The following is a 21,607-nucleotide window of genomic DNA, read 5'->3' on the forward strand; positions in this document are numbered from 1 at the left end:
AGTGATATTATATCATGAAAGTAGGGCATTTAAGTAGAAGCATACACTGGTGATTTCCTCATCTCAAACAATTTATTGAAACAAAAGCCAACAACAGTGGTGGATATACCACAACAAAAAATGTCAGTGTCAATAACTTGTCATGTGCCCTTGAGCATCAATTACAGCTTGACAACGACGTCTCATGCTGTTCACAAGTCGACTTATTGTCTGCTGAGCCATGGCATCCCACTCTTCTTGAAGGGCGGCCCTCAGGACATTGAGGTTCAGGGGTACAGAGCTCCGAGCCTCTACACGGCGACTCAGCTGATCCCATAGGTTTTCTATGGGATGCAGGTCTGAGAAAGTGCAGGCCACTCCATTTGAGGTACCCCAGTCTCCAGCAGCCATTCCCTAATGATACGACCTCGATGAGCTGGAGCATCAAACACCTGATGTGAATTTTGCCGTTAAACTCCTTGTTAGAGAACAGCAACTTGTGTAAAAAGTACTGAAACATTGAACAGTTGGACATGTGCATTCAAAAGTTTACAGAAGGTCACATTAAGTTCACCTGTAAAGGTTATAATGCATTTTAGGTTCATCCTGAAATTTCGCCCGAAAGCCGAATATCCCTAACTTTTTGTGAGTAGTGTATATCTTTTACTTCTGGTTTCACTCTTTTATACCTTTCTTCCTTTTAAATATTTTATTATTTTATCCTTCTGTCTTAAGATTTCATTTGCTTTCAATCGACTTTATTATGCTTTTTTCATACTTTACACTTTATTACAGATTTGCTATTTTTAGCTTTTATCCACTTAATGGTCTTAAGCATGCCTCTAGTGTTTCCGCAGTTGCGATTGTTAAAATTTACTGTAGCGTCTGTTCTTGTTTGTTTTTGTTTTTGAGTGATTCATTACAGTTTCCTCTTATGGTCTGTTTTATTGTGTGAAGCACTTTTGTGTTGCATTTGTCGTATGAGAGGTTCCAAACAAATAAAGTCTGATTGCTAATTACGGTGACATTTGAAGTACACTTATGAAAAAGCTCATTTTAAAAATATCAAACTGCTAAAAGGGCAAGGAGGATCTCTCGCTGCTTACAGCCCACTGTGATCCAGTTTGCTCATAGCTCTTCAGGCACATGGAAAGGTAGACTGTGGCATCGTGTGCCTCAAAATATGCAAAACCAAATTGCTGCAGATAGGTTAATCAGACATAGAGTCAGCCGCCAAATGAAATGAAATCCATTTGTTTCCCATGTGCAAGCAAGAATTTGTCCATGCTGCATCATTTTAGTTTGCTTCATAGATGCAGATCGTAAATTTAGACATACCGTACTGGAATTACTCAAGTTTCTGACAGAACATCAGCATGAAGGTACTTGAACAATCAAATATTTGAAAAGTGGACAGCAGTTCTGTAATCATTAGCCATTTTCACACTTCCGTTCCAGTCTTTACAGTTAACCCTGGGTTAAGGATTCACATTTGAAAATCAAAGTCCAGGGTTAGTGTTTTCAGAGCACTGTAACATTCTGCTGCTTATCAAAACTATCCCTTTGCTTTTTGTTCTTACCTTGATTGACACTACAGATCCCTGACTTTTTGGGGCTATCCTCAGGGATAAGCCTGCTTTGGAGTGGGCTTTAGTTATCCCCGGGCTAAAAGTGGGGATATCTCACTTTCCAGGTTGCAAGTGTGAGAAGATGTTAACCCAGGGCAAACAGGGATCTTAGCCCAGGGCTAAGCGTACTGTGAAAAGGGTTTTTGTCTGATTTTCATCCGTTAATTTTGGTTTCTGGGCTTTGATACTTGGAGAGCGCCTCTTCAGTCAAGAGATTTGACCTGATGCTACTTTGCTTCCCCGTGCAGGACGGTTGACATGGCTGGTTTACATAATTGGAGCAGTAATCGGCGGTCGGGTGTCGTTCGCCAGTACAGACGAACAGGATGCCATGGATGGAGAGCTAGTATGTCGGTAAGAATACAAAAACATAAATTGTTACACACACAAATAAAAAACCCCTGATAACCCTGTTATCAGCCCTTTTTTAATTTAAATGTGTGTGCCTCAGGGTGCTGCAGCTGATGAACTTGACAGACTCGCGGCTAGCCCAGGCTGGGAACGAGAGACTGGAGCTGGCCATGCTCAGCTTCTTTGAACAGTTCAGAAAGATCTACATCGGTGACCAGGTGCAAAAATCATCAAAGGTAAATACTGGCACATTTTAGAGTCTGTCTGCTGTCTTTGTTCCTGGTGGAGGGAGCACAGCATGAGTAGCTGCTTGTAGCATGTGTCCAGTTCAGATTTAACCCTGGCTTGGCTGACACTCCCTCCCCCACCCGTTCCCTCCCTCACTAAACCTGTACCAACAATTGGTGACAGGGGGCCAAGTTGATGGAAATGAGTAGGTCTTTTGTCCTGAGCAGCGCTGAGTCCGATAGTGCTGACTGCAGCTTTTTCTATAGAGCCACCGAGTCTCAGTCGGCTACGTGTGGATGTTGTTTTACCATTGTTTAGCTTAACATGGCATAGTCCGCCAAGGCATGCTGACTGATGAGTGTGTTCTCTTTGTTCTGGGCAGAAACTGCAAAATGTGAACGGCCCAGATAAGTGTTGGAATGTAGAAACAGTAGCTTCTACCCCCCGTGTGTGTGTGTGTCTGTCTGGTTTGGTTGTAGCTCCCCCTGCCTCTCAAAGTCTCACCACAGAGCTTAAAATAAAGTTTTGTTTTAGCTTGCTTAGTCTCACACCAATAGCACAACAGAAATTGTCAGCCATAGTTTTGTAGCCACCAGTGGATCAATGACCACAAATCCGGCCAAAGTGTATAATTGCTCTAAAGTGGCAATAACAAGGTATTAGTCATCACAACACCCAGCGTGGAAAGATCTGTTGGGTGACACTGTCAACTAGTCGGAGTCAAGTGTAGGATGGGCCCCGTTTCCTGCCAACTTACCCCTCTGTTCCCCAAGCTGTACACCCGGCCTCGTCCATAAAGAGGCACCCACCTCTTTCCCGCAGCTACACATCTTGTATTAGTCATCCTGCTGGCTCGTTTTCCTCTGCTTTAGTGCATCGCTGCGATCTGTAATGAGCTTGGAGCAAGAGAGCAGAGCTGATCGCATATGTGCTTGTGCTTCAGGTTATTAACAATTATACAACAGTTAGTTCTGGTGGAGCAATTTTAATTGGACAAGAGGCATTTTTCTCGCGCGCCGACACAGTATAACAGCGCTCTGACATTTTACTATTATGTATCACTCTTTGCTTTATAACTGTAACAGCCCGATTTACAAAGATGGATGCACATTTCCAAAAATAACATCGGAGTTAAATTATGAATGGTCGTCAGAGGAGGACGAGGGCGAGGAAAGAAGCCTGGATACCGCCGCTCTCTCTGTGTTTTTTTTTTTTTTTTTTTTGCCCCAGCCATTGATTGTAAGGCAGCGCTGCCTCCCAGGCTATGATTATGGTTACAGCCATGGTTAAGATGAGGATTAGGAAGCGCCGCCTTACAGGGAACTTTCTGGGCACGAAAGCACCTTGAGCGGATGCCGCCATGCAAATGTTCAATTCAGTTGCATGGATTCTGCTGGAGCTAGTGTGTGTTGGCGGAGCCGCATTAATTGTTAAATAAATAATCTGTTATTGCTTATTGCCGTTATCTGATGAATGGCATTTGTAGAATTTCTGCATGAAAGCAATATCACACTCGAGGTCATGCTGTTATATTGAATATCAGTACGGCTGTGATTCGGTTGTAGGCGGTAGAGCGGCTAAGATAATCGCAGCCGTGCTGATATTCAGTATAACAGCACTCCCTCTCATGTGATAATATATCAGCTTTATGCATAAAGCTACCAGCTCTTTTTTTTTCCGCCCTGCCACATCCTGTCCATCATCTCTTTGGTTAATATCAGCTGACATAGTTGTAACGCTGTGACTACAGGTATTGGCATCATCAAATAACACTTGTAACGCATGCTTGGTGCTGCGACGAGTCTGTTAATGCGGCAGTCACACACCGTAGCTGTGTGTGATGTCTCACTGGTGTTCACTTTGTGGGAAGAATCTCTTTTATGAAAGAAAATCAATGGACAGGAAGTGTTAGGAATGGCCGAACCGCCTGATCCTCAGGGCCTGTTGCCCTCTGACAATAATAAAGTTGTTCTAGATGTAGTCATGGTTGTGTGTGTTTTAGATGAGCTGTGTTCATGTGCTATTGCTTAGATGGGTAGAGCTGTTCTTCATGTGATGTGTGTGTGTGTGTGTCTTCAAGCTTTACCGCCGGCTATCGGAGGTTCTCGGGCTGAATGATGAGACGATGGTGCTCAGCGTCTTTATTGGGAAAATGTGAGTAGCAAAAAAACTATTTTAATGTATTTCCTTTGATTTTTTTTTTTTTTTTTTCTATTTCTACTCATAGATAGGTGTGTATCCACAGGCAGAGTAAATCTGACAGACTTTCTCACTGGAGTACCCACAAAAGAGTTATTTTCTTAAATGATAAGATGGTACACTTTCCACACTTAGATTACTGATGATAAGGATTCATATTTCATTGTAAGTAAATGTATTTATTTATTTTGCAGCATCACCAATCTGAAGTACTGGGGCCAGTGTGAACCAATCACCTCCAAGACACTTCAGCTTCTCAACGACCTCTCCTTAGGATATCCTTGATGAGTGTGTTTGCGTGCAGTGTGTATGCAGTGTATACACGGGACCAATAAAATAAGTCATGCAGACAAAACCTTACCCACCACCCACCACTAAGATGTAGTTTGAGAAAGGTTTGAGAGGAAGTGGGATAATCTGATTTATAAAGAAAAAGTGATTTAAAAAAAAAAAAAAAGCCTTTTTTTTTCCAAACTGGTCTTGTTTTCTCCTTGACGCTGCTCCTGTGCACGTACAGCAGCGTGAGGAAGCTGGTGAAGCTCAGTGCTGTCCAGTTCATGCTGAACAACCACACAGTGAGTAAATTAGATAACACCCATATGAGCCAAGTCACTAATTGTTTATGTCTCAAAAATATTGTATAGCACATTGATTATACGTTCATGAGAAATGGAATATGAGGTCATACTATCTTGCCAGTGTTAATTTTGACCACCACTTTGATTTAGCTTGAGTCTTTGACCAAAATTTATTATAGTTTCAAACACATTTTACCAGTCAAGTTTTACTCTACTTCTCTGACAAATTATTTAAAATTATTTTTTTTCTTTAAATTCCTCTAAATTATTTTTTAGTGACCTTTTTATGAATAGCTTTATCTGCATTCATCATAATTGCTTCCTGTCTTTCTTGTATTTAGCTTTTGTTCTTATACTGTGTTTAATTTCTAGACTAGAGTTGGTCCATGTGTCTCTTCCCTTCCAAACTGAGGCTAGGGGTTGATTTAATCTAATTGTGATATTTTTCATTGTTCAGACAGCCGCTAAAAAGTGGCCTAGATCTGATTTTTTTTTTTTTTTTTTTCCCCTCAAAGATCTGTTTTTATGTCAGTGTTATGATTTAATAGATGTATCGGGAAATGTTTCAATCAAAGCCCTTCTTTGCCTTCCTGCCCTCAGCCCAAACAGCTGATGGCCTGCCACCACACCACGGCACAGCAAACCAGAAATGAATGACTGCACCACTGTTTTATTAATTGTGGTGATGCATTGTTGCGCAAATGACATTGTCTGTGGTTCAGTCAATGTGGGGTCCTGGTACAGATCTGTTCCCATTGATGTCAGTTAGGGATCACATACAAACATGAATGTGAACAATCAAGGCAAAAAGATCAGATCTGGGAAAAAGAATCAGAACTGGGACACTTTCAGCCGCTGTGTGTACGTTGTCAACTAAAGTAACTCTGTATCTTGCCTCCTGTCAGAGCGAGCACTTCTCCTTCCTGGGAGTGAACAACCAGTCAAATCTCAGCGACATGCGTTGTCGGACCACCTTCTACACTGCACTTGGACGCCTGCTAATGGTCGACCTAGGTAAATACACACACACACACACACACAACCATCATTCAGAAGATGAAAATGTACTTGGCTCGGTAAATGTGTTGACAGTCGTGTGCGCCTCTCTGTCTTCACGCAGGCGAGGACGAGGACCAGTTTGAGCAATTCATGCTGCCTCTGACGGCTGCCTTTGAAGCTGTGGCTCAGATGCTGAGCACAAACACCTTCAATGAACAGGAAGCCAAGGTGACACACATTCTCTCACAGCATGCATGTCTGTCTGCAGGGGTATGAACAGGCACAACACTGGTGTGAAACAACCTTTGATAGTTATAAATTTGACATTTTGGTCATGTGCACACAGCAGTGATTGATGTCTTCGGCTTATGCTGACCATTTGTAAACTGTGACCTACCAGACGTGGTCAGTTTTGAGCACCAGAGTGTTAGACATTGATGAGGTGAATCCAGGTCAAAGCCATTTTCCCTTATTAAATCTTTCAGTCACTATGGAGGAGATAGACAGACAAATTAGATGGGTTGTCAAGATTTTAGATGACTGAAATGTGGGTTGTGCAAAAGAGGTTGCGACTCTGTTTCAAGATGTTCATGATATTTAGTTTTCAAATATTTAGTGTATGATCATGACCAGTTTGTACCAGTTTGAAGAGAGGAACTCGCATGTGATCAAATTAGGCACCATGCCTTACAAAAAAAAAAAAAAAAACAGGCCAGATTCTGAGCACAGTTATCTAGGCAGAAATGCCATAATCAACACAACAACAAGCTCCATGAAGAAGAGCCCAAATGCAAAAGTTATTTCCTTCATGTGTTGGCTGTACAAAATCTGAAGAGTTACACAGTGTAAAAGACTTGTTCCCGTGCCAGATGTGTGCACGTTACCTGAGAAAGCGCTCTGGTTTAACTGTATTCTTCCTCTGTCGTCTTGTTGCTTGCAGAGGACGTTGGTGGGGTTGGTCCGAGACCTGCGAGGCATTGCGTTCGCCTTCAATGCCAAGACGAGCTTCATGATGCTCTTTGACTGGATGTATCCTTGACTGACCTGTGACCCTGTCAGCACCCGTCAGCCAGCCTCTTGTGGGGCGGCACATTTGTTTTTTTTTTTTGTTTCCTAATGTTTTCTTCAGATGTAGAGTTTTCAGAGTTTTTCTTTCCTGGGCATTGTGCAGCTAGTATTTACTGTTTATTCTCTTTTCCTGCATATGCCCACATAAAAAAGCCAAAAAAATCTGAGTAAGCATATATATGGCACAATAATCAGGTTTTTCCTGGAGAAATCTATGTGCCATTGCTCTTAATCCGTTACGCTGATCATGGAAACCGGCTTTTTTGTTTACATGACATCAGAAAGCAGATAGTTGCCCATGCATCATAATAACCCAATTTACTGACGTGCATGTAAACACAGTGAGTGTTGCTTAGGTACGTCACGGCGGTCCACCCACACAGCCCGGTTCTAACTGGGTCAGTGCCCGATATCAGACAGGGCTGAAATCTTTACAGGTTACAGGTTCTGCAGGGCCCGGCCTCATAAAACTACATGTGTTGTTGTAGTGAGATAAACACTCAGCAATTCCGTTTGTAACTGAATTTGTATTTTGATATTTAAAGGGCATGGTTTTTGAAAAGGACTATATCAAAAGTTAATTTTACTGTACGGTTCATTACAAGTCTCAGTGGAACTATCTGCAACCTGCCATCAACCTGTCAACCATGGAATGATATGGGGAGACAGTTTGCTAAAAAAAAAAATATATATATATATCAAGAACAGTGATCGGTCATATTCTTGCTTTGTTTCAAATTAAAGGTAACAAATTGAGACACATGACTACACTGTACTGCTAAGCAGCCCTCGCCTGTTTCCACCGCCTCAGCTGGGCTTCATTACTGAGAATCGACCGACTTTCTGAGACGATCTGGGTCTGCAGTTATCTTAATAAGTCGACAATGAACGGCGAAATCCAGGGAGTGCTTATGGATCTGGAGGGCATGTAATGAGAGAGGTTGACCGTTCATGAACTCTTTGGTTATGAGTCATAAAATGAGAACTGGCCCTGCTCAAGTGAAATATCACTTTAATAACCAAGGTGGTTCAGGCGACGGTCTCCCATAATGATTCCTCTTGAGTGTTGTCCTTTACCCGGTCCTGTAGATATCCAGCTTACATGCCCATCCTGCAGAGAGCAATAGAGCTGTGGTACCACGACCCAGCATGCACCACGCCTGTCCTCAAACTCATGGCTGAGCTCGTTCACAACAGGTAAACACGCTCACTAGTACAGCTGTGCATGTAGTGCTTTTCCATTTCCCTCCAGAAATGCAGTAGATACGACATTTGTACCAGATATTACTGATGACCTCAGCTTTTAGGTGCCAAATAACATGAATAATATTAATTTCAAATTAATGAGCCCATTTTGTTTGTCATTACTCTTCACAGATTCTTTTGTCTCATATTTTTTTTTTTTTTTTTGGTTTGCTGTGAAACTGTGACTCAGATGTCATGTTAAAGATCTGGTAGTTTCACTTATGTGAATGCAACACCGCATACGAAATCCTTTGTTTTAAGACTTGATTTCAAAATGTTTTGGGGTAGGGATATCTCACTTTTTCATGAATTTGTAGTGGTAATGGGAATTTAGTTGAGGTTGCTGAAATTTCTCCAAACTTTTTTCCAGCTTGATTCCCATTGACATTTTTTTCCCCTCTAGGTCCCAAAGGCTACAGTTTGACGTGTCGTCACCCAATGGGATCCTGCTGTTCAGAGAAACCAGCAAGATGATCACTACCTACGGTACGTTCACCAGCCTATAAACCCAAATCCCCACTCATATCTTTTTTTTTTTGTTTTTTTTGTTTTTTTTGTTTTTTAATTGAAGCTGATGACTGGCAGCATTTTGTGCTGGTATTCATTATCTTTATATCTATTTTTGATGCTGAAAAGTGCCATAAAATGACAAGTGCTGGGACCCTCCATTTAGGACATGGACCATTAGTATTGATCAATTATTCAATAAGTGTCAAACACACTGTATCTACCAGTGGTGGATGAGAGTAATTTTAAATTTTAAGTCCACTATACCAGCAAACCCATATTTTGATCAATACTAAACACTGTCTGTTTTTATAAGTTCAGAAGTTTACACGTTCAGTTATGAGAGGGGGTTTAACCAAAGCTTATAGAGAGAAAGCCAAACAACACTGACATCTGTTAAGGCTGACTTACGGTTCTGTGTACGCGTAGCTTACGGAGGGTTTGCGTAGCAAATGCGTCCCTTGCGGGCCCTCTGCGTCCGCCACAGAGACTTGCCGCTCACCTCCCAAAAATTGTAAATACGCGTTGGAACTACGCAGACCACAAGAGCTATGGTTGGTCCGCCGAACTACATCATTTCCAGCATTTTGCCCCTCCGGCTTCACTTCCTGCTGTAGCACCACATTCCAATAGTTTTCACCTCACTACTTTGCACCATTTGTTTGTATTGACTTGCACATTTCAATTCTTTTGCACCATTTGTACTTAATGTGCACATTTCAACTATTTTGCACCCTGTTTTGCACTATTTGTTTGAGAAAACAAGTAAGTTTCATAAAAACTTTACAATGCCACAAATAAGGTTTTTGAAAAGGCTTGTCAGTGTAGGTAACAATATGATAATAATATATCGGCGGGGAACTAGACCGACAGGACGCAGAAACATGAGAGGCACACACCATCTGCGTAGCAACTGCGTGCACGCAGCATCCAATGTCTGCAGAACCATAAATCGACCTTTAGATGGGGAAAACAGCGCAGTACCGTCTTTTGGCCATCAGAGGCACTGCTGGGCTCTTGCCAAACCAAGTAGAATATATGATGATTCCAAATATTTACCAGTAACTGGACTATTTCACTCACTGTTACACAGCCCAATATTTATGATGAAGACGTAATTATAAGCTGTGAAATTGTAAATGTCAACTTAAGAAGATTTCCACTAGCATTGAGGCTGTGTGCTGTTGACTGGGTGCATAACCAGAGGGAATGAAGGCAATTTAGTCCTAAACGGTACCAGATTTTATTCATTCAAGTGCATAAAAATGTGCATCTTCTTAACTATTGTTAGTAAAAATATAATGTAGAGCGTTGATTTCCTGTGACTACTGTTCATTAGACTCTGTGTCGCCCCCTGGAGGTAGCCTCAGATATTCTTGTATTTGGAATATTGCACCGTCTGGTTTCACCAGTATGCAAATCACCTCTGTCTCTCTCTCTCTTTGACGCTTCATGTTGTTTCCTTCTGTTCAGGAAATCGCATCCTGACGCTGGGTGAGGTCCCCAAGGACCAGGTGTACGGGGTGAAGCTGAAGGGAGTCAGCGTATGTTTCGCGATGCTCAAGGCTGTCCTCAGTGGCAATTACGTCAACTTCGGGGTCTTCCGTCTGTATGGCGACGACGCTCTGGACAATGCCTTGCAGACCTTCATCAAACTACTGCTGTCCATCCCTCACAGTGACTTACTAGTATGTGCACACATTTATTTAGTGCTTCAGCATCTCATACTTGGAGTTGTCGGGTGTGATGTGTTTAAATGAAGAGATTTGTTTGTGTCACTCGACCTGTCAGGTGATGAGAAAGAAATAGAAGTCATTAAGTCTGAGGCTACCAACATACAAGTTCACACTCACAAAAAAGTCTGGTAAAGATTCCTGAGATGTTTAGGGCCTGTTTCTTCAGGTTTTGATTGCCCAGTGGACAAATAAAATCTTGAAAGTGCATGATTATTTGCAGCGCTGATTTCGGTTTGCATATGTTAGCGTCATGTACATATTGCTTTATAAATCAAACCCTTTTTAAGATGAAAATTGTCTTTCTTTTTTTTCCCCTCTCCTGCAGGACTATCCCAAGCTTAGCCAGTCATTCTACTCTCTGTTGGAAGTGCTGACTCAGGACCACATGAATTTCATCGCTAGTCTGGAGCCACATGTGGTCATGTACATCCTGTCGTCAATATCAGAAGGGCTCACCGCGCTGGGTGAATACACACAGATACACCAGGACTTCTACACACTAGGGATGGCGAAAAAGGAAAATTTTCTTGGTCGACCACAGGCCTTATTAATCGGTTTATTTCGGTTGACCGAGAATATTATTTGACTGTCTGTTAAGTTTACAGTCAAGAACGCGACGGTGTCCGTTCTGTACCACGGATCTCCCCTCAGCAGGCCCAAAACCAATTCAGACATAAGATAATGTGGAACACCATTCATCCCGAAGTCAAATATTGTACATAGCCGACATGATATCCTACAAACATTATGCAATTTACGCATGTTGCTTACCGTGGTGTAGAAGAAATCTCTCTCTCCTCGGGAAAAATATTGTCTCCAGATCCCTCGATGAGTCTGCTTGGTGGTTTTATGACTCTTGCAGACTTGCATGACATACTTTGTTCAAAACTATACGTGATCACCATGAGCTTGGCTCGTTTCTCTGGTCTGTCTCTACCAAGCTGAGCTCTGTGCGTAATGACGTAATCCAAGCCCGGCAGAGCGTCCCGTCGCCATGTTTACCGTATTAAACTGTATGTGGGTTCATGAGCAACTTCTTAGCTTTCAGGAACAGTTGGAATTTTTTCGATAGAGCAAACTTTACGGAAGTTATGGTATTTACAATATGACGTGCATTTGTGTCGGCGACGACACGTTCGGCCTTAAAATTAACCAACAAGATTATTCTGTTAAAGTTCAAACAACCGGTCAAACAGCCACCGGTTAGCATCCCTACTACACACATTATTCAAATAATTGTGCTCATCATGGTAGCAGAAGTTGATTGCAGTCGTTAATTGGCGTGTGTGTTTGCGTTCCAGATACGATGGTGTGCACAGGATGCTGCTCCAGTCTGGACCACATCGTAACCTACCTGTTCAAGCAGCTCTCGCGCTCCACCAAAAAACGGCCCGCTCCAATGGCAACAGATGATCGTTTCCTGCACATCATGCAGCAGCACCCAGAGATGATTCAACAGGTGCGATGGCCAAAATGTCACCTTGTAGATTTACATCTGCAAGAGATTCTTCCTCTCTCCGGTCATATGACACCGTTAACAGGGCGACTACTCAAGACGCTGTAAAACCCAAGTCTTGTGGTTTCTTTTGCAGATGCTCTCCACCGTTCTGAACATCATCATCTTTGAGGACTGTCGAAACCAGTGGTCCATGTCTCGGCCTCTTTTAGGCTTGATCCTACTCAACGAGAAGGTAAAATCCGAAACATTGACCTTGATCCGTAACATTTAATAATCACCGAAACAATGCTGTGTATTCCCTTTCTGTGTCTCTACAATGTCGGTTTGGGTTTGCTGCAGTATTTTGCAGACCTGAGGAACAGCATTGTGAACAGCCAGCCCCCAGAGAAGCAGCAAGCCATGCACTTGTGTTTTGAGAACTTGATGGAGGGAATCGAGCGCAACCTGCTAACCAAGAATCGGGACAGGTCGGTTTTCTGCCGCTTTCAGGGGTGTAGCCGTCATTTCAAGAGTGAGGGGGGGGTGGGCTGATCAGGAGAAAGACTGTCTTTTGCACGCGTGTGTGTGTGTGTGTCTATCAACCCTTTGCCACCCAGGAGCCTGTGGGTAGGCTTGCATTTTGAAAAAGGTTTTATTTCACCCGCTTAACAAAATTCACTTAATTTCTTTTTATATTTTTGCTTTCTCTATTTTATGTATATTATGCAAATTGTGGAGGCAAGTTTGTGGTAATTTTTAAAATGTGTAACAATTACAAATAGATTTCTTGTAATTAAGTTATTTGTATTATTTATTTATTTTTGGTAATCAGTAATGTTTTAGTAATTTTCTCTAATTTTGTCATTTTCTTGTCATTTTTCTTGACCTTTTTACTGATTTCTCGTTAATTTGCCCGTTGTCTTTCCCCCAAAGTTTTGCAGTTTTAAAGTGTTAAATGCTCGTTGGTAAAGTCAGGGGACAGAGGAGTTCACCCCCTCCCCCGGTGTCTGCTTCAGTGTATATATGACAAAGGTTAAGAAATTTTGAATTTGGTAGCCTTTCTTATATTCAGTTTTTCAACTTTGGTTTTGTTGTGACAGTCGATCAAGATGTCAATTTAGGCGAGGCTCGGGAAACTAAGCAGAGATCTGTGATTATAGGTTATGGGCTAAATTAGAGAGCGCCAGTTGAATCATTTGAATGGAAAATGACCAGTTTTTAAACGTTGGTCAGTCTATGCGAGCTTCCCTATAGGTTTGTTGTGACAAACTATGTTGCATCACTCACACTTTGAACGGTTGCGTCCGTCCGCAGGTTCACGCAGAACCTGTCCGTGTTCAGGAGGGAAGTCAACGACAGCATGAAGAACTCGACGTATGGGGTCAACAGCAACGACATGATGAGCTGACATTCCACACGGCAGAGTCTTATCCAAACGCACCCAGAGTCCCCCGTCCTCGCTCCTCCACCGCTCTCCTCCCCACCAGCACTTCCCCCTCCGCATCAGCCTTTCTCCGCCCTTGGGCCAGGATGCCTAGGGATCATTTCTTAACCCCAAGATAACCAGCTGCTGCATGTGCAGTAGCTTATCGGGGTATTGATAAATATAACAAATAAACCACCATGCATCTCTTTTACGTTGCACCTTCTCATTTCTTTTTTTTTTTCTTTTTTCTTTTTTTTTTTTTTTTCTTTTTTGGTCCCCACCGCCCCTGCCCCCCTCCTTTTTGATATAAGCATATATAAATATATACAGATCTATTTTAAAGCCAGTCCGCAGTGGTCTCAAGGGGCCACTAATCTGGCTGTCCTATGAGTGGAGGGGTTGGGGTTTTGGGGGTCCGGAGGTGGGAAGTGAGGGTGCACCTCTACGCACTCTGGAGGGAGCAAATCATTGAAAAGAGTGAAGGAGGGAGTGCTCTGGATGAAAAGGGGGAATGAATGCCGGTAAACGTAGTAATCTGCTTCTGCCTGCCTTGTATAGAAAACACACAAAACAAGTGTACATTTTTTTTTCGTAACATTTTGAACAATGTTTATAATGATTGAATTTAAAAACACAAGCTGAGTTAAAAAAAAAAAAATGAGTGATTGAGCTTTTTACAGTGTAGTGAGTTAGTGCACCTGTCTGTCTGTGTGGGGAGCGAGCTTTCCACGAGAGCTGAAGAGCGGGACGAGAGAGAGAGAGAGAGAAAGGCAGTGTAACCTGAGCTGTGTGGAGTGGCCAGAGAGGAACACAGAGCACTTAGGCTGCAGAGTTGGCAAGATGAAAGGAAAAAGAGGTACATACACTAATAAAGATGGAGAGTCAGAGCATCCATGTTGTACATTTTTCTCAGTCTCTGGTCAGAGTGATGTAAATAGCCACTTCCCTTGCGGCAGCAGGCTTGGCAGGATTTAGCTCCCTGGCTTGTCTGTCACAGCTCTGCCCTTCTCAAAGCAATCGCTACACACTAGACCCATGCCCTGTAGGTCTTCTGTGCATACACTTGCTTGTTCCCCTTTACAGTTTGCAATGATTGATGTGTAAGCAATATGGTAATAGCTACATTTTACCCTCTGGTAGGCTGGGTGCAGTTTCCACCATTTTGTTTACACTCTGGATCCCTTGGACCAGGTTTTGGGACCGCCCCATTCTTAGGACTAGGTCCTGCAGTGGAGTCCTCTTTTAGGTGGGTGGGTGGGTGGGTGTGTGTGTGCGCAAGTACGTGTTATTGTCTGCCTGTGTGTGAGTGAGTGTGTGTGTGTGTGTGTGTGTGTGTGTGTGTGGTGAAATGGCTCTCTGTTGCCTGGTGTGTATGTGGCGTCCCATGGTGCTGCGACTGCTAGAACCTCTGATGACAGCCGGGGTCTGGGCCACCGGAGAACAACTCGTTCCCAGTTCCGGCGCATCAGCATTGAAACATTAGTTCTTGTCATCAGAGCTCCCTGAAGGAATCCAGTTTTATTTTAAATATTTGAAGAATATTGCATCAACTCTGGTAGAAGTCAGAGCAGTGTAAAAAGAGATACAGGAATGGAGTATATTAGCAACTTGTGTTATTCTTCTACGATGTTGCTGCTAACTGTTTGTGACAACTAGCTCATCTCTAACCATGTCAGCACTCATGGATGTTCATTTGAGTTTCTAATTTTTGGTTTGTCCCTGATGTGAATGTGTTGGGTCCATAGAGTGAATAGCTGTTTGAGTCGTTTGGATGTCTGCTACATATAGTGTAAGCATTGTGACTGCAAATAAACCTCCTTGGTTTGTACACTGCTGCCTCGAGTCTTATTTTGTATTTTTATTCAGTACTAAACAGTACAGGTTCAAAGACGACAGGGTCTAACATCTCTTCCATTTGACAATTTCGGTAATCACTTCCATCAACAGCAGACGTCTTCATTTCCACTGTTACAGGTTTCCATCAGTCAAATGCATTTTCCAGATTGCTACAAAACAGAACCACTTGTGATTGGCACAATAAGAATGTACAGTAAATACAAAAAGGAAAAATTACGATGGATAAAAGTATACAAATAATTACTAGGCTGCTGATTAAGTAGCACTTGGAAGGACAAAGTTTTAGTCAGAGGAATGAACCCTTAAGCATTACATCTGTCTCCGAAGTCAGCACCGCAGCTCAGAGGAAAACGTGACAAAATTAAGGGAGATTTCCACATAACGTTACCCGTTAAAATCAAAAAGGTTCAAAACTTCTGGATAATCGTTTTTACTAAATTAGGAGTAATTCAGTGACAGTCCTTGGGTGATGGGGCAGAGGGCTTCTCGGTTCAGGTCCTGGTCTGATGCGAGGCTAGCTCTTGGACACGCGTTTGGCCATGTAAACTGGGCTGTTGAAACCTTCTCTGTTGCGGGCAACTTCCACGGCAAAAAACTGAATCCTGGTGGCTGAAAGGGAAAAAGTAAAGGTTAATTTCCACAGTCTCACTTTGTCACAGGTGTATGTGTTTTCCTCTGTAACTCCCACGTACCAAATATGGTGTTTTCCTCCGTGTAGTCTTTTTCACAGTCTAGACGGAGCAGAGTGCCGTAGTTGAAATCCTCGATGACGCCTTGAAACTCGTTACAAAACGGACGCCATTTCTGCACAGAAACCACAAACGTTAGTTAGCAGACTCCGTTCAAATGGGAAGATGAACTGACAGATAAGATTATTTTAGAGATAACCTTAAAACTGCAACAAAAATACAAGTTGCAAATACTCTATCTTCATTTTAGGCATAACTGATAGATGTTTCTTATTGAATTCTCTGTAATTACTGCAGCTACCAGCTTGTAATGGCTGATGCTGGACACTCCTTCACATGAATAAGCTTTATAATCTATACACACGTCCTTTATGTCAACAGTTAGCTAGCCTGTGTATTGTTCCTTAATAGACTCTGTTCATCTTAATGGTCAGAACACAACTTCACTTCACCCTCTTTACTTGCTTCAGGCCCTCACTGTGTGCTGAGCTTCTTGTAGCTTGAATTAATTAATCACAAATCAATCATTTGGCCTATATATTATGTAAAAATAATGAGTAAGCCAACTGGTACTGGTGTCAGAACTTTGAATTTGATACCAAGTTATGCATTTTTACCAATAATCTGCATGATTTTTTTTTTTTTTTTTTTTTTTTTTACAAAATAAAATCAATCAATCCATGTTAAAATATTGTTTTGAATTCCTATTACTTTTACTAATAAAGCCGATGTATTCCAGCAATCTGAGTTAGAGCACCCTCATGTCGTAAACAGTTGACTGGATAGGATTTCAGCTTCCTATAAGTGAGCTCTGAATATCCAGTGGGCCAAGACCAATGAGCTACAAATATGAGTTTGTTTTAAGAATGAAGCTAAGAAAAAGTCCTGAGCCACCAGCTTGGCTGCATTCAGCTGGTAATGTTGCAGAATTATATTTCTCTAAGAATAGTCAGGGTGACGCCATGTTTCAGCAAGTTCAATTAATGACTTTTTCCAGACGTTTTTAAAGCAAAATTTGACTTTGGAGGACTGCTAAGTTGTATAGGCACCTGGGCGTCATGTGAGTCCACATGGTGGTGAAACATCCTCACTGGCTGCTCTGTGCTCCCCTGAGCTGCTGATCCAGAATACAGTAGTTGTATCTGTCCATTCACTTCCATTGCAAAACAGCTCCCCAATAACACTTTTAGCCAATAAATGAACGTGAACAAAGCAAATCATGCCAATAAAAAATAAAATAAAGTCCTTGGTGGAATTACAATTATTTGTGAAAGTACAATCAGGTCATTTCTTCCTGCTGCAAAACTATTAAGTTTCCAGCAGAATGGATTTACTTTCCATTCATAAAGAAAAGGAACAAGAAAGGAGCTTCATTTCCTCAAAAATGTATATTCTGCTTTTGTGTTCACTTTTGTTTATGTGCTAAAAGTTTTATTTTAGGAACTGTTTTGCAGCACTACGTGGTTTAAGAGCCCAGGTGAGCACCAAGGATAAACTTTCCCAGAAAACTACACAACCCAACACTACCAAAGTTCAGTTTTACTTTAAGGCCAGCTAAAATTAAATATGAAGTAAAACTCACAAGTAAAAATGAAAACTTTAGATATAAAATTATGGGACATTCAGTGTTTGAGTTTTGATATAATTTAAGGTTTTTTGATACTTTTCTGGGCCTGGATCCTGAGACACCCACGATCAACACACAAGACAACTTCATCAACTATGAAAACAGAACTTTGCCTTTAGTATCGTTTCTCAAATCACCGACTCTGTGCCATTTCATCGCAGCGCACTCTTTGATCACCATCAGTGTTTCCCCTCTCTCCCCAAACTGACCTCCTTAGCCTCGTCAGACTTGAGGTCGTCTGGATTCAGCAACTTGATGTTGAGGTCTTTGAAAGTTTCCCTGAAGGAGGAGTAGATTTTATCATCCACCTTGGTCAGCTTCAGGAACTTGGGATCGACAGATGAAATGAGCTGAGGACAGAAAGGTGCTGTCAGTTTAGGTTATGATGGTTTAAAGAACAGGTCTATATGTATATGTGTACAGTCACAATGGAGACATTTGCTTTACACAGCCAATTACCAATTATGTGGTTTATGAATTAATTGCAGTAAATGGGCCAAACATTCAAAATCTCTGGTGTGGCTCAGAAGAACAAATGATACTGTGATCCCAATGTAATAACAGCATTCAATTCATGTGCAATCATAGTGCTGTTTTATTAGGCAGATTTAAATGTATTTAGTTTGTGTGTGATCATTCTTTAGCAGGACATGATGAATCAATAGACCAGAAAGGTTTCCCTTTAGTTTGAAATGTAACTAACACACAGTGTGCATGCATTTGCACATATGAATAAAAAAACATATGAATAAAAAGCAATGAAAGAACAGTTGAGTGAGGAGCTTACATTGAAGTAGACTTCTGCGTGGTTGTAGGCCTTCATCGCCCACATGACTTCGAGCTGCGGCTGGAAGAGAGGCACAGGTCAAAGGTCAGTACATTCACTGACCTCAAGTCAGCCGCAACACACAACCTACTGTTTCCTCTTGGCTCAGTACATACTGTTTTCTCTCTTTGTATGGGAGAGAACAAAAAACACATAACTCACCCAGTAGGACTTGAGATCTCTCCCAAATTGTTATGGTCTGCATAAATATGTGAAGCCCCTTGGCTTTTAGTGAGCTGACCAATGGACGTGTGCCAAGGGGCCTCACGAGACCCTGATCCAGCACTGACTTCCACATAGGAGTGTATGTTGTGCCTCGTGTTTTATGTAGTGTGTCAACATGATCGGGTGTCTGTATTACAGAGTGTCAGGTCATCATGAGCCATGAGAACCGCTTCAATATGCGTCTGAATTCAGTTTACGAGCTGAAAAGCCTTCATCGCTGCATGGCAGCTGAGTGAGCTCCAACAGCTGTCCCTCTGCTTTTTGATTGTTTTTTGAGTGCAAAACTATTTTTGAAATTTGAAGTTGGAAAGCAGGATGCAACGTCCAAATGTAGGTCACATGACACCACCGTCACCTGACGTGTTACATCATGTATGTAGTGTGGCTCTGCGATACAGCGACTGTCTTCATCTTTCTGTCAACTCTCTGTCAACGAGTTTGCCCTTTAGTAGCCAACTTAGAGTTTAGTTAGATTTGTTGTAGGCATGATGGTTGGACATTCCTGCCACAGCAAATCACACAATCACTACGGGAATAAACCTGACAGTGGAGTAAGGGTTTTTTCCTTTCCTTCCCAATATTGTGTGAGCATGTTATGCAAGTTGCAGCATACATGACTGTTGCGCTTCACCTATTTTAACTGTAGTATCTGCGTGTATGTGACAAAGGGTTATGGAAATTACCCCAACTTGGCTTGAATTGACTTCTATTAAGTGATGTGAGCTGATGGAGTCATTAACATGGGCGGTTTCAGGTCCTTTATAAAATGAACTTGTTGGATCAGTTTCTCCTGTTCGCATGAATTCTCATCAAGCTGAAAAGGCAGTGAAAAAGGGCTTCTCACAGTCTGCCTCCTTCTCTTTCTCTCTTCCACTTTCCCCTTGCTTTTTCTCAAGTTCAACTACTGCAAATAATGTGAGTCGAGGTCATGACATGTAAACAACATAGCTGGCAAACATTAACATCAATCCTTGGGGACGCCCCACCTCAAAAACACAGACAGTGTTTCTTGTATGTTTCCAGTTACCTGTGCATTTGCAAAGACAGCATCAAAACACACGATGATGAAACAACAAACACAAACCCAGCACAGGGCTGCACATGCTGTCATTCATACACTTTGGCAGTAAAACTTACATCATTTCCATACGCGTCCGCTGGAAGAGACAGAGCATGGGCTGCCGATGAAGCTCCCTCCACACCCTGTGTGAACCAAAAACACAATCAACACGATTAACCTGCAGGAGAACTGAAGGTTCACATGTGACGCTTTGGTGTAGAAATTAAATGTCTATAAAGCAATTTGTGAAATTACTGCATGCATGTAAAAATGCATACAGAGAAGCAGATAAACTAGTGTACCTATGCAATAGCTTATTGTATAACTTCAGAAATAACTGGGAAGTGAAGGGGTCTACAGGCTCTAGCATGACATTTCAATTAAGATCATCAATAAACCATCATCAATAGTACAGCTGAACATTATATTGTTATAATACTGTTATGTAGATATGAATATGCATAATATTAATATCTCAAAAGGAAGGTAATGGGACAATATTAAATTTAGGGTTAGGGTTATCCTAAGACAGTTTAAAAACTTTGTGAGTTAACCACTTTTTCTATATCCAGTTGGTGTTTATATGCTGTTTTGTGGAAGAATACTTAATTTTCACCGTTGAAACGATTCAGTTTCAATTTCAAGAAAGTGTGGACCCTTTGGCATATTGTAAATCGTATCACTATCAAGATATTTGACATAAATATCCAGGTATGACATTTTGTCCATATCATGCAACCATAACCAATAGACCAAGATACTTAACATTTCTGAATCAGGGCCAGCTGCACCCCACAAGAGTTAGGATGTACATTCAAAATCCAGCAAAACCCCAGAGACACACTCCTAATTCAATTACTGAAACTGTTAATTCGCTCTCCTTCGATACTTATATATTATATTAGGGATATTAGCCACAGCTACTTCATTCAGGCCATATTTTGAGTTCATAACTAGAAAAAATCCTTGGAAATCAAGGTGTTAAGGTAATACGAAGGAACTGCCCTTGGTAAACTATGAACCTATGTCATTTCTTACAATTCACACTCATGAATCCGCTCACAGGTGATCCATGTGTGTCTAACGGGTGTTCGCAAGTTACACGTGTTTTGCTGGTTAGCATAGCTAGCAGACCTGGCTAACAGGCTAACGGGCTTGGCTAAAACATTTGACATTCATTTATTCACCATATACGACTCTATTTATCGCAAACAGCACAGTCCAGTGTATTTAAAGAGCTAAGTCAGTATTGAAAGTACACGTTGTCTGTATTTGAGTCCTTACCAGAGAGGCCAGTACATTGTCCATGTCCATTGCTCTCAACCAAAGATAGTATAAACATTAAAAATGACAATCCTGTCTGACCGCGGCCCGAACGTCCTGACGTTTTAAATGGGCGTAACCGTCACGCACGCGCTGTCTCTCGCCAATCTTAACCGTTACCATGGCGACCCAAACGAAACAAACTTCAACGTTTTAAACAAGAAATTCTGAAAAAGACTTTACCTGTAATACTAATATTACTAGTATTACTACTACTACTACTACTACTACTACTACTACTGCTAGTAGTAGTAGTAATAATAATAATAATAATAATAATAATAATAATAATAATAATAATAATAAAGGGCTGTTGCAGCAGCAAAAGGAGGCCTGGCTAATACAGGGCTTCATGGGAGAACATAATTACTAGCATATGCTTAACAAATGACAATTTCATTACAAGAACGTTTTCAAATGTATGAATGAAACTACCCAAACCAAGTGAAAAATAAAAGAAAAATATATTAAATATGAACATATACTAAAACATGCCAAATATGAACAAGATAAAATGAATGTGTCTCTAACAAAAAGATGCTACATAACAAAAAGATTGGATAGCGAGAATTATAAGAATAACAATACGTGAAATATTACCCGGAACCCGGAAGTTGA

At 41.5% G+C, this 21,607-nt stretch overlaps 2 protein-coding genes across 2 annotated transcripts in view; one reads left to right on the forward strand and one right to left on the reverse strand.

The window, feature by feature from the left end:
* The window catches only part of xpo7 (exportin 7), a 38,387-nt gene extending 23,177 nt beyond the window's left edge, over positions 1-15,210 (forward strand). The window contains exons 13-28 of the mRNA XM_030064997.1: positions 1,856-1,961; positions 2,059-2,194; positions 4,267-4,340; positions 4,580-4,661; positions 4,898-4,960; positions 5,869-5,977; positions 6,084-6,190; positions 6,903-6,991; positions 8,120-8,227; positions 8,679-8,761; positions 10,256-10,470; positions 10,844-10,982; positions 11,820-11,977; positions 12,111-12,209; positions 12,317-12,444; positions 13,271-15,210. Coding sequence (XP_029920857.1) covers positions 1,856-1,961; positions 2,059-2,194; positions 4,267-4,340; positions 4,580-4,661; positions 4,898-4,960; positions 5,869-5,977; positions 6,084-6,190; positions 6,903-6,991; positions 8,120-8,227; positions 8,679-8,761; positions 10,256-10,470; positions 10,844-10,982; positions 11,820-11,977; positions 12,111-12,209; positions 12,317-12,444; positions 13,271-13,364 — 1,790 coding nt within the window. The 3' untranslated portion in view covers positions 13,365-15,210. The remainder of the gene's footprint in view (positions 1-1,855; positions 1,962-2,058; positions 2,195-4,266; positions 4,341-4,579; positions 4,662-4,897; positions 4,961-5,868; positions 5,978-6,083; positions 6,191-6,902; positions 6,992-8,119; positions 8,228-8,678; positions 8,762-10,255; positions 10,471-10,843; positions 10,983-11,819; positions 11,978-12,110; positions 12,210-12,316; positions 12,445-13,270) is intronic.
* Positions 15,211-15,220: 10 nt separating this feature from the next.
* On the reverse strand, positions 15,221-21,070 carry pbdc1 (polysaccharide biosynthesis domain containing 1). The gene is made up of 6 exons (XM_030064998.1): positions 20,951-21,070; positions 19,744-19,809; positions 18,343-18,402; positions 17,765-17,905; positions 15,932-16,043; positions 15,221-15,848 (listed from the first exon to the last, which is right to left on the reverse strand). The coding sequence occupies exons 1-6, from the start codon at positions 20,978-20,980 to the stop codon at positions 15,754-15,756; spliced, it is 504 nt and encodes a 167-aa protein (XP_029920858.1). The 5' UTR covers positions 20,981-21,070; the 3' UTR covers positions 15,221-15,753.
* Positions 21,071-21,607: the final 537 nt, after the last annotated feature.

This window comes from Myripristis murdjan, chromosome 12, assembly GCF_902150065.1.
Source record: "Myripristis murdjan chromosome 12, fMyrMur1.1, whole genome shotgun sequence".
NCBI lineage: Eukaryota > Metazoa > Chordata > Actinopteri > Holocentriformes > Holocentridae > Myripristis > Myripristis murdjan.

What these genes read in the sequence shown, in the direction of transcription:
- pbdc1 (XM_030064998.1), bottom strand. Translation starts at nt 20,980, where the DNA reads ATGGACATGGACAATGTACTGGCCTCTCTG. An exon ending in CGGACGCGTATGGAAATGAT is followed by an intron (nt 18,403 to 19,743) that starts GTAAGTTTTACT and finishes CCTCTCTTCCAG; the next exon opens with CCGCAGCTCGAAGTCATGTG. An exon ending in ACGCAGAAGTCTACTTCAAT is followed by an intron (nt 17,906 to 18,342) that starts GTAAGCTCCTCA and finishes TTCTGTCCTCAG; the next exon opens with CTCATTTCATCTGTCGATCC.